Source organism: Paroedura picta, chromosome 1 (assembly GCF_049243985.1).
Source record: "Paroedura picta isolate Pp20150507F chromosome 1, Ppicta_v3.0, whole genome shotgun sequence".
In the NCBI taxonomy this organism is placed as follows: Eukaryota; Metazoa; Chordata; class Lepidosauria; order Squamata; family Gekkonidae; genus Paroedura; species Paroedura picta.
In genome coordinates, this window is record NC_135369.1 from 174,014,420 (window position 1) to 174,029,433 (window position 15,014).

Below are 15,014 nucleotides of genomic sequence, written 5' to 3' on the forward strand. Positions count from 1 at the left end.
GCCAAGATTACTGGACCCATGATTTGTAGCCTACCAAGTGTTGGGTACTAGGAGGTGTTAGAAGAGGAAGGGAGAGCAAGAGGGAGGTCCAAGATTTGAATATATTTGGGCTCAACCATAAGCCCTGTGGAACTCAGAAAGTTCAGGCAGGGCCCAGATCTCTCTCGGGAGCTTATTCCCCGAAGCAGGAGCCAGGGACGAAAAGGCCCTGTCTCTGGTTGAGGCCAAACGTATTTCCTTTGGGCCAGGGATCCTTAGCTGATTGGCATTGCTTGATGGAAGAGCTCTCTGCGGGATGTATTCAGAAAGGCGGTCCTTCAGACAAACTTAGAACTTTAATATGCAATTCCTAAAGTATCTATGTATTTTTAATATGTTGTAACCCACCTCGAGCACGGCAGAAGAGATGTGCTCTAGAAATTGAACAACAACAAACCTAAGTGCTGTCAAGTCGTCTTTGACTTAACATACAGAAAGTACAGGAGTGCTTCAGGAAAAGAGGTTAATGGTATGGTTTTTGGAAAAATCAGAAAAGTGCTGACATAAACAGCCCATAAGCCACATAGGCACAAACAAAGTTTCTATATTGCTAAAAAATGGCAAAAAACAGAAGCTTACTTGTCAGTTATACATAAGGAATTTCCAGTACAATACTCACAAGTAGATTCCGCACAGCAATGAATATGAGACATGGAGGAATACTGAACTTTCTGTCCCAGCAACCAAATACTTGGCAAATGTAACATCTCCACACAGACAAAAAAATCTTCAAGGAACACAACTGATCTGATCTTAGCGAACAAGTAATAAATGCGTATTCACTAGACAAAGTAAAACAGGCAAGCTTGGAGAAGTTTCCTATAAAAACATGCAGAGTTAAGGCAGACTTGTATAGCTGGTGATGCAAAGGGGCCTCTAACGCTTAAGCTTATGCAGAGTGCCTCTTCCTCACAATCGAGCAACCAGGGCTTAATCTGTGCTACAGAATGTTTTCAGTGACTAGAACCGAATTATGGGAGAGGCGAAGTAACAGGAGCCCTGAACACGTGCCTTATTATTTTCCTTTGTTGTGGAACAATATCACTATCCCCAAACAGAACGTTCGGAATAGAGCAGCCGTGAGCTCCAGAGCCTTTGCAAGCACTGCTTCCACACCCACAGAAACCAAGCTTTAAAATTAGCTTTAAAAGCTTTAGCGTATGGATTCCATTTGAGGTTAACAGTTAAAGAGTTGCCACGTGTCTTTCAGGCTGCCCCTTTCATTTCCTGGGGATGGATGAACAGAATCTAGGAGGCACACCAAACTGCCATCTGTATTAGGAATGATTTAAATAATTCACAGAAAGATCCAAAACCTGGATTACTAGACAATATATTTTGGTTGGTACACGCACACACACACACAAGCTCACACACACACAAGCTTGAGGTGATAAAGCTAATGCATAAATGTCAGGGGACCCAATTCTGCAATTGTTGCCCATCTCAGCTTCTACATAGACATCCCAGTAAGGTGTGTATGTATATGCTTGTAGCAAGCTTTGCTTATAGGCAATATGCTGGATACCATCATTTGGAGATGAATTTCTATACAATTTCTTCATCGAAGGACAGTAGAATTTCTTTTGTGCGATGACCGAAAAATGCATCTTCGACTTTTACAGATTACTTCTAAGGGCATGCTGCTGGAGTTACTTAACACTCTTCTTGGCTTTTTCCCCAAGAACTTTTGCTATATAATATTCCTGTTGTTTCTGTATTTTGAAGTCAGACGCTTGTTTTCTGCAAAAACAAAACAAAAATTGCTACAGAAAGGTTGCAATAGCAGACTGCAAATACTTATTACAGCATTTCCTTCATAAAGATGAGACACTCATCCAAATAACGTGGTTCTTATCAATCTCTGGAACTGGTTTCAAATATTAACAAGATGAATGTGAGTCTCCCAAAATATGTGGAACCCACAGAATGATCCCTCCAAATAGTGTAATAATTTTAAGAAGAAAGAAGTGTTTGAATTGCTGAAGGCTTTCAGGGCTGGAGTCAACTGGCTGTTGTGGGTTTTCTGGACTTTGTGCCTATAGTCTGGTAGTTTTAGTCCCTGACATTTCACCAGGAACTGTGGGAGAGCATCTTCAGAGGTAGAGCATGGCAAGATGGGAATTTCTCAGTACCAAAGTGTGGAGCATGTGAACAGTTGCTGGGTATTTTATTTACTCCCCCCACCCCGAGAAATAAATAAAATACCCAGCAACTGTTCAAATGACTTACTTCAGAGGAAAGAAAATTAAGCAATACTAGCAGGGTTTAAATAGAAACGTACCATGTTCTACCAATATCAATACACGACAGACTGAATCCAAAGGCCATTTGCTGGTAGAAGGCACTTCCACATGCAGAACAGAACTTTCTTGCTACTGCCCACCATGACCAAAATGCTGCTTTTTGGGGGGGGGGGGGGCTTAGGAACGGAATAAGGGATGAACTGGTAATCTGCAGCGATAGCAGGAAACTGGCTAGAAATGCACCCTATCTTCTGTTGAAGAAAAAGGCTTTTTGATTCCAAGGTATGTGTTTCCAATTGATCATCTTGAAGTCTTGAAATATGAGATGCCTGATGCCCACAGGTGTTAATGGCACCTGTCAAGTGGACAGAAAAAGTTTCTGTTTGAAACGCTTACTTTAAGGTTTGCTTCTGTCTGTTGACAAAGTGGTGCAGCTCCTTTATCTCATTGTCTTTGGAGTTTAGAATGTCCTCCTGTTTCTGAATATGGCTCTCAATTTCTGTAAGAGAAATTTGAAAAAAATTGCTACTTTGAACTTTCCGCACAGTAAAACTCAAGAATTCAGGGCAGATGGCATGCATATGTTCACATTATTCTTAACAATGTATTTATTTACCTGTTACACTTTACTTTCCTCCCCCATGGGACCCCAGTGACTTACAACACACTCTCTTTCTGAATTTTATCCTCACAAACAGGAAGGGTTCACAATGCTTCTGGGATATGTATACCTGGGCCCCCACACCATTTTAGTACCTTTTTATGGGCAAAGACCGCATACAAAGTAACGCTGCACACTTGCTAGGGAGTAAATCCCTTTAATTCAATTGAACATCTCAGTAAACATGCTTAGGGACATATTGAAAAAACACCTTTTATACACTCAAAATGGTGATCTGGGGGCACATGTATTGCAGACAGTGCTCTTGCTGTCAGAGATACTAACCCCCTCACCTTGCAAGACACAGGTAGTCAGTGTAGTCCCATGTGATGGTAGACTTCATCCTCAATACAGGACAAGACACCAATGTCTTTTACAACAGAAGTGTCCTGCATTGTCCAGGGGGTCGGACTAGATGACCCCGGAGGTCCCTTCCAACTCTGTTATTCTATGATTCTATGGAAGCACAGAGTATTTTGGTAGATCCCATTATTTCACACACTACCCTAGTGGCATGCCCGGATTTGCTAAAAGCTGTTTGCTCAACAGTGAACTGCAGCCAATCTTGGCTGTACCATACACTTTTGCATGTGTTCATGGTAGTCACATGTTTCACCATCTGGTATACACTGAAGACATCTCTGGGATACACCTAAATATGTTATCATGACAGTTTCGCACAACATAGTAATAGAGCAAACTTACCAGTGCATTTGCTTTTCAGCTTGTCTTTTTGGATTGATTCCTTTAAAACTTTGCTTTTCACATTGGAAAGCCTAAAACAGAAGCAACAGCAAGAAAGACCTTACAAGCTGGAAATAGTTTACCGCCTCAGTTGCACAGACAACTTGCCAACAGCATTAAATACATCTAAAGGTTTTCAAAGCTGTTAGGAACTGGAGAGTCACATCCCTCAGGTAGATTTGCAAGCTTCACTTTCAGAACTGCCCAGTTTATACAGCAAATATTCATAAAGTTATATCAATTAAGTGTGTGGATTTGCATACTCTGCAGCATTCCTTTAAGTTTTTGCTATGATATCACAATATGATTTCGCAACTGACATTGAGCACAGGATTTTATACAGACTTTTTTTTTTTAATATCACTAGCAGCCTGAATTTGTGTAGAGGAAGGTATTGTGATATCAGTGGGTTTTGAGCACCCCTAAATCTGTGTAGGTACGGGCGTTTATATATTGCGGGAAAAGTTGTTTAAAAAAAATGCAGGTCCAGTGAAATCCATTAGATGGTTTGTTGAATATCCTATTTCAAGTATAACCTCAGCCATGACCATACTAACTAAATGATACACAGGAGATCGGAGGTTAGAGTGTTTTGTGTGTGTTTGTGGCAGCTTCAAACACTGCAGAAGTGGTGCCAGTGGAAGGTAACAATCCTTTGTCACCATGCTGTTTCCCAGATGTAAAGTCTACCTCCTGAAGCTGCTGATACCTCTGAAGAGGGAAAATATATAGATGGCTTTCAAACCTCCTATCTCAGTGCTACTTCCTCAGCTTTCATAGCAGCTGTGTGGGGATAATTGGTTTTTAAAACCATAAAAGAACTTGATCACAGATTATCCACATTAGATCTCGCTTGCTCATACATATAACCATTTCCTGTGTGCTCCATTTCCCTCATTGTATAGTAATAATTATAAAACAATTCTCCAGGTTATTTTGCCAATCAAGAAATGTCGCCTCTCTTACGATCAAGGGACAGGACGGACTTTGATTGATGCTGCCTTTAAAACTCCTCTCATTTAAATTAAGTGCCTTCCTCAGTTTCCAGCAGAGAGGCCTGTGGCTGGAAACCAGCAAGCGTTTAGCTTTGAATTCTAAAAATCTACAGCACATGTTCAACTTTAATTGCAATGAAGTGCTTTTGGAAATTAAAATTTGTGACCCTGAGGGCTACTCTCCAAGTTCTGTGACAAATTACAGTCACTTTTTAAAAAAGGGAAGCCAGAAATATTTTGCTATGTATATCACATCTAGTTTAAGGCACTGACTTCTCATTTATTTGCTGCCTGCCAGCACTGAGCAGACGGGAGGCTTATGCAGCCTGCTGTGAAACGTACTGTGCTTTAAGAGCAGTTGTGGAGACTGCATTGCTCGTCATTGCCAGAAATACAGGCGTCTGAAGCAGGATCCCTCTCCAAATGGTGACTTTATTATTTGTACAGGATCAACTTGGCATTTCAGTTTGGATGGATATTAATGAGGATACCTTCATGTCGGCAGTTTTCTCTGCCAACTGAAAACCAACCCCCCCGCCCCCCCCCCACATCAAGGGGGATTATTGTCTTATTTTGCCCCATTGCTGCATTCGCATGCCCGTTTATTTAGGACTTCATTCCACTAAACCAGTGGTTCTCAACCTAGGGGTCGGGACCCCTATGGGGCTTAAATGACCCTTTCATGGCAGGGTGAACAGCTTGGCTGGGGGGGCACCGCCACTGTTGCCGCTCCTCCTGCAGGTGCCCGCGCTCAGCTGCCAGCCGCGCCAGCAGTGCCCCCGGAAAACAACCAATTTATATACCGTCATGAACAATGGATCTTCATGACATTGGTCACTTTCGGTTTAATTTCCGGGAAATAACATTTGCATAATTTTATGGTTGGGGGACACCACAACATGAGGAACTGTATTAAAGGGTAGCAGCATTAGGAAGGTTGAGAACCACTGCACTAAACAAACTGGGACATGTTTCAGACTAAACGTAAATACAGTTTGACTGGAATCCTGAGCTTTCTTATGCAATCTTAAACCCCCTAGAACTCAGTAGTACTTTATGCGAGAGGCTTAGGGTCAGAGAGACACACCTTTTCTCTCAGATTTCAGAGAGGGCAGGAGAAAGTCTCTCAGCCCCCTCAGAATAGCTTCTAGAAACCATGCATGGGGAACGCTCCAAGAGCAGCAGGACAGTTGGTTACAGCACGTGCTAAGACTTCTTCCCTTTCAGCCCAGTTATAGTACAGATTGTGGGATGCAGCTGCTCTTCTCCAATACGAGGACCATTTGTTCCAGCCTCCAAAGCACATGAGGGAAGGCAACTGAAGCTGTCTTTCCGTCAGGGAGTGCCAGCAGCAAAGGCAAACAGCACTAGTATGGGAGAAGAACTGTTGGACCACAACTAGCTTTTGGCTCCAGCATAGCCTGCCTGGAGGCTGGTGGCCCCAGGGAATTACCTAGCAGGCCACATAGCCCTTAACCAGGCCCAGGGCATTTTTAATCCTGGCCCCTACCTGGTGGAAGGCCTGCAAAACGGAACTCTTCCGCCAGGAATTTGGTTGGGGCAAATAAACACCAAGACTACCATGGGTGCCCTTCAAACTCCCCACCCCTAAAATTATGACATCATTAATTCAGCTAATTAGGGAAAAATTTAGAAATAATACTATATTAACAGTACTGGATGACTTTGATTGGCTAATGCAGCGGTCCCCAACCTTCTAGTAGTCGGGGACTGCCTCCGAGGGTTGGAGAGAGCCGGGGGCCCGGCCGCCACCACTGCTCGCAAACGTGCACGCGCAGTTGTCGCGCATGCGCGTTTTCGCCACTAGGTGGCGCTAACGTGCATGCGCAGAGCTGCAGCGTGTGTGCGTTTTCGCCAGCAGGGGGCGCAAACACGCATGCGCGGCAGCTTCGCGCATGCGCGTTTGCGTCGCTGGCACGCCAGCGGCCGTGCCTGCTTCTTCCCCCCCTCTTGCTGCGGGGGGGGGAGGAAGGCGCGGCCACTGGCGGCCCGGTACCATGGCCTTTGCAGCCTGGTACCAGGCCGCGGACCGGGGGTTGAGGACCCCTGGGCTAATGGATGGCTTATTTGCTTGTTTTTAACCGGTTTTAATTACTATTGTATTTTAATGCGATACTGACATATTGTTCTATGAATCCATCTGTGTTGTAAATTATGAAATGTTGGAAACTGCCCCGCAATAATTCGAGGGGGGGTAGAGCAGTGTAGAAATCACATAATTAATAAATAAATAAACTGATGTTGCGTCCATTCCTACTATATTAACTACATTTTTAAGGAGTAGCAACTCTCTAAACCAACTCTTTTCAGACACTTCCCCTCCATTTTACAATCATACGCATTGGCAAACGCTTGTTTCTCCCTCTCAAGTTGCTTCGATAGAATATCAATCTCCCCAAGGGCAAACTCCAGGTGTTCAGATTCCTTAGCCAGGCAACTCTTGGTCTTTGCATGTTCTTCCTCTTCCTTCTGTAAATTAAAGGACAAACTAAGTTACTAGACTGCCTAATAGACTTCATTTGCTAACAAAAGCAATGGAGTTAGTAGAATCTGGTTGTATTAATAGGCAAAGAAAATTCTCTGAAGCTTGTTGTCTGTTTTATCAGCCCCAGGTATTTAAAAATATTTCCCCACCTTCTTTTCACAATTGGGAAAGCGTCTGCCATTAATTACTAACCTTAGCAATTTTATTTCCCCTTATGTTTTTTTGAATAGCAATTGAATTCAAAGAATTGATGGTCTCAATGTATTATTCTAAGAATGCATTTGATCTTCGTTATGCTGCGTATTTGTTGGCTATCTTCATGATGCTGTTTACTATCAATCAATCAATATTTTATTCACGGTCATTCAGACCAAAACCCAAATACATACAGTTAAAACTAAGACAATCCAAAAAGCAGGAAAACTGCCAATACTATAAAAATGTTAAAAGTCTGACATCATAGTCAGTATTCAAAACATACTCTAAGTTACCAGTTTAAAAAAAAAATGGCTTTGTACTTATAAGGTTGGATCAAAGAAAATTTTTTGATCCATATACCGAGTACGCAATTTCATGGCGGCGGTGCAAAATTTAGCTGTGCAGAGAGTTATTTGCTTATCTTCGTCTTGAAGCAGTACCTTGATTTTCTCCTTTGTGGAAGATCTCAGGTAAGTGTTCAAAATTGGCTGGATAAAGGTGCGTCTGATAGTGTCATAAATGGGGCAGAACAGAAGCACATGTTCATCTGACTCTATCCATCCGCTGGCACAAGGACAGAGTCTCTGAGCAAGGGGTTTCTTTTGGTAACGCCCCTCCAGCACGGCAGTGGGTAGAGCTGAGCATCTTGCTTGGGCGAAGGCCCTTCTATGGGTGATAAATTCTAGGTCTGACAGGTATGGAGCTGGAACAAGTGTGTATCGGATCCTATCTGGACACAGAAATTCTGGTGTTTTAGCTAGATCCCTTTGCCGACTGATGTCCTTGACCCTTTGTTTAATTATGGATTTAGCTTGATCTTGCTGTATGAAGGCTAGCTGTTGTTCCATAAAGCCAAGCTGTGATAATTTGCATTTCACAGTTTTTAGCCAGATTGACTGGAAGTTGTCTCTTAAGATCAAAGCAGACAATCGCTTTGGGTCATAGGTTAGCTTCAGCCAATATAGGATCGATGACACATAGATCTTATCTTCCACACTTTGCATACCTGTTTCCAATCTCACTCTAGCATTTGATACGCACTTAGGGAGCTGGATGATCTTCCTTAGAAATATTGACTGCACCCTTTCCAGTAACATAACACTAGATGTTGGGGTTCCTGAAAAGGAGCCATAAAGCAGCTGAGAAAGTGTCTTGGCTTTGTAGAGCTCTAGGGCAGCTGGTACAAAGTATTTCCCCTTGGTTCGATAGAATTTGAGAATGTTGTTAGCCGATCTTTGGGCTTGCTCAGCAGCATATTGACAGTGCGCAGTCCTAGCACATGAAGATTGTAATACAATTCCCAGGTACTTGAATCTGTGGACTTCTTCAATTTTATAGTTGTCTAGTTTCCAAATTTTTGGTTTGGTCCTCTTGCCGAAAATCATGACCTTTGTTTTTTTGTAGTTTACTTGTAGTTGTTCTTCTTTACAGTAACTGCTAAGCCTCCTTAGCATTCTTTTGAGTCCTACTGCAGTTCTGGAAAGTAAAACTACGTCATCAGCATAAAGGAGAATAGGAATTGGACGATGGGCTAAACTAGGAGGATGAAATTCCTTGTCCTGGAATGAGTTAATTATACCATTAATGTAAATATTAAACAATGTAGGAGCTAAGATGCAGCCTTTTCTAACTCCTTTCGTAACATTAATGGGATTGGTAAGGTGGCCTTGGTTGCTGCATCTGACCCTTATTGTTGTACCCTGGTATAATAATTTAATAAGGGCAAGAAGCCGTCGGTCAATAGAGGAGTTCTCCAATTTCTTCCAGAGGCGAGATCTAGAGATGGAATCAAAGGCCGCTTTAAAATCAACAAATACAGCGTAGAGAGCAGATTTTGCAGAGGTGTATTTTTCTGCTAGGTGTTGGATAGTCAAGCAGTGATCGATAGTGGAGGCACCTTCTTTGAAGCCAGCTTGTTCGGACCCTATCAGCCCTTCCTGCTCGCTCCAACTCGAGAGTTTCTCTAGTAGGTGTTTGGCATATAATTTGCTGGGAATACTCAATAAGCTGATAGGGCGATAGTTTGCTGGGTCACTTCGTTTGCCAGTCTTATATAAAGGTACAACCACTGCTGTCAGCCAACTACTGGGAATATGACCTGAGGAATTAATAGATGTAAAAAGAGTTGCTAATATTGGGCTCCACCATTCCTCATTATTCTTTAGAAGTTCAGGGGGGATCCCATCCAGCCCCGGGGCCTTGCCTCCCTTTAACTGATTAATAAGTGATTTTACTTCATTTTGAGTGACTGGAAGCCACTCAGGAAGCCCCTCCAATGTGCCTGGTTGGTTCATTTCTGAAGAATCGTTATAAAGGTTTTGAAAGTAAGTGACCCACTTTTGTGGGGGGATGCATAGGTCAGTAGTCATTCTGCCACTTGACTTCACCCCTGAGGTCAGTTTCCAAAAGAGAGTGGTGTTCTTATTTTTCACAGACTGTATTAAGGACTGCCAGAGCTCAAGACTGTATTTTTTCTTCTTACGAGCTATTAAATTTTTATACTTTTTCTTAAGATTTAAAATTTGTAAAGGCTTGTTATTCAAAGACCCAGCTCCGTTTTCATTATGCCGTTTGTAAGCGGCTGTTAGATCTTTCTTTGATTTGATGCAGTCTTTATCGAACCAAGGTTTGCCAAAATAGCCCGTTGTCGGACTATGTGGGATGTTTTTTTTGGTTAGGACAGGCTTCAACTTGTCAGTGAGTTCAACATACAAGGAAAGAAGATTCTGGCAAGAACTGGGCACAAGGAGCTTCTTGCGCAGTTCCTTTAAGTTGTCCGAGACTAACATTCTTTTTACCGAATCATCTAGTTGAGGGGACCATCTTATCCGACAACCAGTGCTTTCCATTAGAGCAATTTGGGGAAAGTACGCAGGTTCATATTGGAAGTCTTGTTCAGGGGGAGATAAATGAAGGAGAAGAGGGAGATGATCCCCTTCTAAGTATGGAAGCACTTGAAAGTCACTAACTGACCTGCCAAAAATTGCATCGGTCAGCATATAGTCACTATTGATGCTGTTTACTAATTTTCTCTTTATATCAGTACTCTGATTCCTATTTCACTGTCTGAGGAAGTGTGCATGCACACAAAAGCTCAAACCTAAAATAAAATGTTTTTGGTCTTAAAAGTGCCCTTGTACTCAAATTTTGTTCTCCGCCTTAAGTCCCGCTGTACTCTCCTTATGACCCACTTTTTAACAGAGCAGAAATAATATATATTGAAGAGACCTGAACAGATGTGTTCTAGACTCGGTGCAAAAACCTTGATGAATATGTAAACACAGCAGATAAAAAGTTACTTACCTCTAGCTTCTTCACAACAGCCTCATATTCCACCCTGCTGACAGAATTCTTCTCAAGTATTGCAATCTATAAAAAGGATGCCACATTTATTAAAATACTTGCAAAGAGCAAATTATTTGGTAGCATCTCTGAATGTAATTGGTTAATTTTTAAGTCTTTTTTCTCACATACATTAAGTGTTTAGTGTACCAAAGTGATTTCCTGTTCAACTTAGCAGAGCCTTGGGCTCTAGAAATGGCTATGCCAAACCAATATTTGCCCACTTTCCCTCACCAGATATGGCTCACTGTACCCCAGGTTCAGAAGCTAGATCTCTCGGGACTTCCCTGCTTTGATACTGAATGAGTACACACATATAATATGGAGGTGGATAGCCATATAAGTCTAAGCAGCAGAACATAATTTCAGTCCATTGGAACTGTTAGGATACCAAAGTTTTATTTTGGGTATAAGCTTTCATGTGCATGAACATGTCCCCAGACATATTGAAACAGAAATCACCAACCATGACTTATAGGAAGAGGGTGAGGAAGCTGTTGCCAGAAAGGGCCGATTAAGAGTCAAGATGCAGAACTAACTGAGCAGTGATGCTAGTTCCCAAGCAGGTAGCTCATCTCCAGACAAAAGAGATCAGTTTCCCTGGAGGAAATAGCTGCTTTGGAGGGTGGACTCCTTAGCATTAGATTCCGTTGAGGTCCCTCCTACCTCCAAATCCCATCAGCTCCTGGTTCTACCCTCCAAAGTCTCCAGATTTTTCCCAACCCAGAGCTGGCAAGCCTAATACTGCACTCTTGCACTAAAGCTGGCAATGCTATTTGCGTATCACGACTAGTGTTTCACAGAAAAGAGCAGACACCCGAATAACTAACAGTTTGTATGCAGAGCACATCATGAGAAGGGCGGGATTAGAGGAGTCACAAATTGGGATCAAGATTGCAGGGAGAAATATCAACAACCTCAGATATGCAGATGATACCACTCTAATGGGAGAAAGTGAAAAGGAACTAAAGAGCCTGTTGATGCGGGTGAAGGAGGAGAGTGCAAAAGTTGGCTTGAAACTCGACATCAAGAAAACAAAGATCATGGCATCTGGCCCTCTCAATGGGGACTGCAGCAAAGAAATTAAAAGACCCTTGCTCCTGGGGAGGAAATCTATGGCAAATCTAGACAGCATCCTAAAAAGCAGAGACATCACCCTGCCAACAAAAGTGTGTTTAGTCAAGGCTATAGTATTCCCAGTTGCAATGTATGGTTGTGAAAGTTGGATCATAAGGAATCAAAGAATTGAGGCTTTTGAACTCTAGTGCTGGAGAAGACTCTTGCGAGTCCCTTGGACTGCAAGGCGAACAAACCGGTCAGTCCTAGATATCAGCCCTGACTGCTCGTTAGAAGGCCAGATCCTGAAGATGAAACTCAAATACTTTTGGCCACCTCATGAGAAGGAAGGATTCCCTGGAGAAGAGCCTAATGCTGGGAGCAATTGAGGGCAAAAGAAGAAGGGGACGACAGAGAATGAGGTGGCTGGATGGAGTCACTGAAGCAGTCGGTGCAAACTTAAATGGACTCCGGGGAATGGTAGAGGACAGGAAGGCCAGGAGGATCATTGTCCATGGGGTCGCGATGGGTCGGACACGACTTCGCACCTAACAACGTTTTCCTGTGTTTTAATTACACCTAGAAGCCAGCTTAGTGTAATTTTTGGTGAGCTGGCTTTGATTCCTCCACATGCTGCCAGCTGGGTGACCTTGGGCCCCTCACAGCCAATACTGCTGCTAGCCAAGCAGTTCTCTTAAGAGCTCTCAGCCCCACCTTCCTCACAGGGTGCCTCTTGTGGGGAGAGGAAGGGAAGGCGATTATAAGCCCCCTTTGAGTCTCCTTCGGGTAGTGAAAAGCGGCATATAAGAACCAACTCTTCCCCTAAACCCATTTACCTCAATGGATTTAGAGAGGCATAACTTTGGCTTGGGGTTGCACTGGAAAAACACAGGAAAAGCCAGTGGCCCGACTCTTCCGTGACCTTGCTCATTCACTTAAAGGTCGCCCCTGATGCCAGGGCGAGCGTCATATAAATTGGCCTTTGGGGGCCGTGGTTTTATGGCGCGCGGCATGAAGGGGCTCTCCTTTTTTTCTCTCGCAAACCCGCTGCCGGAGGATTTCCCCCCGAGGACGGGGGAATAACCCCTCCATGCCCGGGAGGGGCGAAGCGGGGCGCGTAGTCCTATTCCTAAAGGCCGGCTGCGGAGGAGGGGGCTCGGCGGACGGGGACTCCGCCGCTTGTGCTTCAGCTCCTCTTCCCTCACGGCAGCCGCGGCGAAGCCTCCGCCTCCGCCTCCGCGCCCCTCCTCAGCCTGCCGCCCGCGCCCCCCACCTGCCGCCTCAGCCGCTCCGCCAGCGCCTCCTGGGTCGCGATCACGTCTCGCAACTGCCGCAAGACCAACAGCGACGCCATTTTGTCCCGGGCGCCGGCGCGTGAGGGGAGGCCGCGCGCCCCACCCCGGCCGGGCCAACCCCCGCGCGCTCTTCTCCGCCCATGAAGTGAAAATGGGGGCTACTAAAATGGGGGCTAGCCTGGAGGGGAGGCTCTGCTACAAGGTTATTATGAGGGCAGGGGCATCTTTTTAGGCCAACAAAGTTTTATTCAAGGTGTGAGCACCCTTCCTCAGATACAACATTTGAGGCCACTGGCAGCTTTAAGACCGACGAAGTTTTACCCTAGGTGTGAGCTTTCCTGTGCATGCATCCTTCCACAGATACAACATTTGAGGCCACTGGCAGCTTTTTACCCTAGGTGTGAGCTTTCCTGTGCATGCATCCTTCCACAGATACAAAATTTGAGGCCACTGGCACTTTTTACCCTAGGTGTGAGCTTTCCCATGCATGCATCCTTCCTCAGGTACAAAATTTGAGGCCACTGGCACTTTTTACCCTAGGTGTGAGCTTTCCCGTGCATGCATCCTTCCTCAGGTACAAAATTTGAGGCCACTGGCACTTTTTACCCTAGGTGTGAGCTTTCCTGTGCATGCATCCTTCCTCAGGTACAAAATTTGAGGCCACTGGCAGCTTTTTACCCTAGGTGTGAGCTTTCCTGTGCATGCATCCTTCCTCAGGTACAAAATTTGAGGCCACTGGCACTTTTTACCCTAGGTGTGAGCTTTCCTGTGCATGCATCCTTCCACAGATACAAAATTTGAGGCCACTGGCACTTTTTACCCTAGGTGTGAGCTTTCCTGTGCATGCATCCTTCCTCAGGTACAAAATTTGAGGCCACTGGCAGCTTTTTACCCTAGGTGTGAGCTTTCCTGTGCATGCATCCTTCCTCAGGTACAAAATTTGAGGCCACTGGCACTTTTTACCCTAGGTGTGAGCTTTCCTGTGCATGCATCCTTCCACAGATATAACATTTGAGACCACTGGCACTTTTAAGACCTACAAAGTTCCTTTTTTTCTCCTTTCTGTCTTTTCTGGTTTATTTGTTCGTTATTCTCCCTTGCGGCTTAGGGAGGCTTACAATGTAAATGGAGAAATGGAGGCACAGTACAAATAGATGGTACAATACACACATCCATGAACATATTTGTGAGCTTTCGTGTACATGCACACTTCTTCAAATACAATGAAATAGTAATCATTTTGGCGCAGATATAAGGACAGAGTAAATTAGCAGTAAATTAATAAACAGTATCATGAAGATATCCTACAAATATGCAGCATAATGAGGTAAGAAACAAACTGAGTTCCTAGATCCCTTGGGTTCACTTGCCGTTCATAAAACCATAAGGAGAATAAAAATGTTAAGCAGAATTCCCGCCAAAACTTAGCTTGCTAAAACTTGAGAGCCAGTTTGTTGTAGTGGTAAAGAGTGACAGGCTCTAATCTGGAGAACCAGGTTTGATTCTCTGCTCTTCCACATGCAACCAGGTGGGTGACCTTGGGCTGGGCATGGTTCTCTTAGAACTGTCTTTACAGAACAGTAGATACCTTTAGCTAGTGAAAAGCAAGGTATAAAAATACAGCCAACAAAGTTTTATTCAAGGAATAATTTTTTTGTGTGAAACCATGTGTGCACATGAAAACTTATACCCAGAATTAAACTTTGTTGGGCTTAAGGGTGCCACTGGACTCAAACTTTGTCTTGCTGCTTCAAACCAACATGGCAACCCATCTGAATCTTTTCCAAAACTTGATAGATAGGAGGCAGGGTTTTATTTTTTAAAATTCTAATGCAGGTACAATGAAGGAAGAATGACCCACTAAACCTGTTGTATATACATGTGAATACATTTGAGTGAGCCCTGAAGGGCTACTTTCTGTTTCTGCCCTCA

General features: G+C 43.9%; 2 protein-coding genes across 4 annotated transcripts in view; one reads left to right on the forward strand and one right to left on the reverse strand.

Annotated features, from left to right (window-relative positions):
• FOXO1 (forkhead box O1) overlaps positions 1-15,014 on the forward strand; it is a 456,870-nt gene that overhangs the window by 335,636 nt on the left and 106,220 nt on the right. The gene's annotated exons all lie outside the window — the stretch shown is intronic.
• SPATA24 (spermatogenesis associated 24) lies at positions 564-13,192 on the reverse strand. 2 transcript variants are annotated; one of them, XM_077312480.1, is made up of 6 exons: positions 13,061-13,192; positions 10,693-10,758; positions 7,045-7,175; positions 3,652-3,722; positions 2,682-2,784; positions 564-1,782 (listed from the first exon to the last, which is right to left on the reverse strand). In XM_077312480.1, the coding sequence occupies exons 1-6, from the start codon at positions 13,139-13,141 to the stop codon at positions 1,692-1,694; spliced, it is 543 nt and encodes a 180-aa protein (XP_077168595.1). In that variant the 5' UTR covers positions 13,142-13,192; the 3' UTR covers positions 564-1,691. The 2 variants fall into 2 exon arrangements, with proteins under 2 accessions (XP_077168595.1, XP_077168588.1); XM_077312473.1 differs by having other exon boundaries at positions 6,976-7,175.

What these genes read in the sequence shown, in the direction of transcription:
- SPATA24 (XM_077312473.1), bottom strand. Translation starts at nt 13,141, where the DNA reads ATGGCGTCGCTGTTGGTCTTGCGGCAGTTGCGAGACGTGATCGCGACC. An exon ending in GCTGAAAAGCAAATGCACTG is followed by an intron (nt 2,785 to 3,651) that starts GTAAGTTTGCTC and finishes TTTCTCTTACAG; the next exon opens with AAATTGAGAGCCATATTCAG. An exon ending in AGACAGAAGCAAACCTTAAA is followed by an intron (nt 1,783 to 2,681) that starts GTAAGCGTTTCA and finishes TTGTTTTTGCAG; the next exon opens with AAAACAAGCGTCTGACTTCA.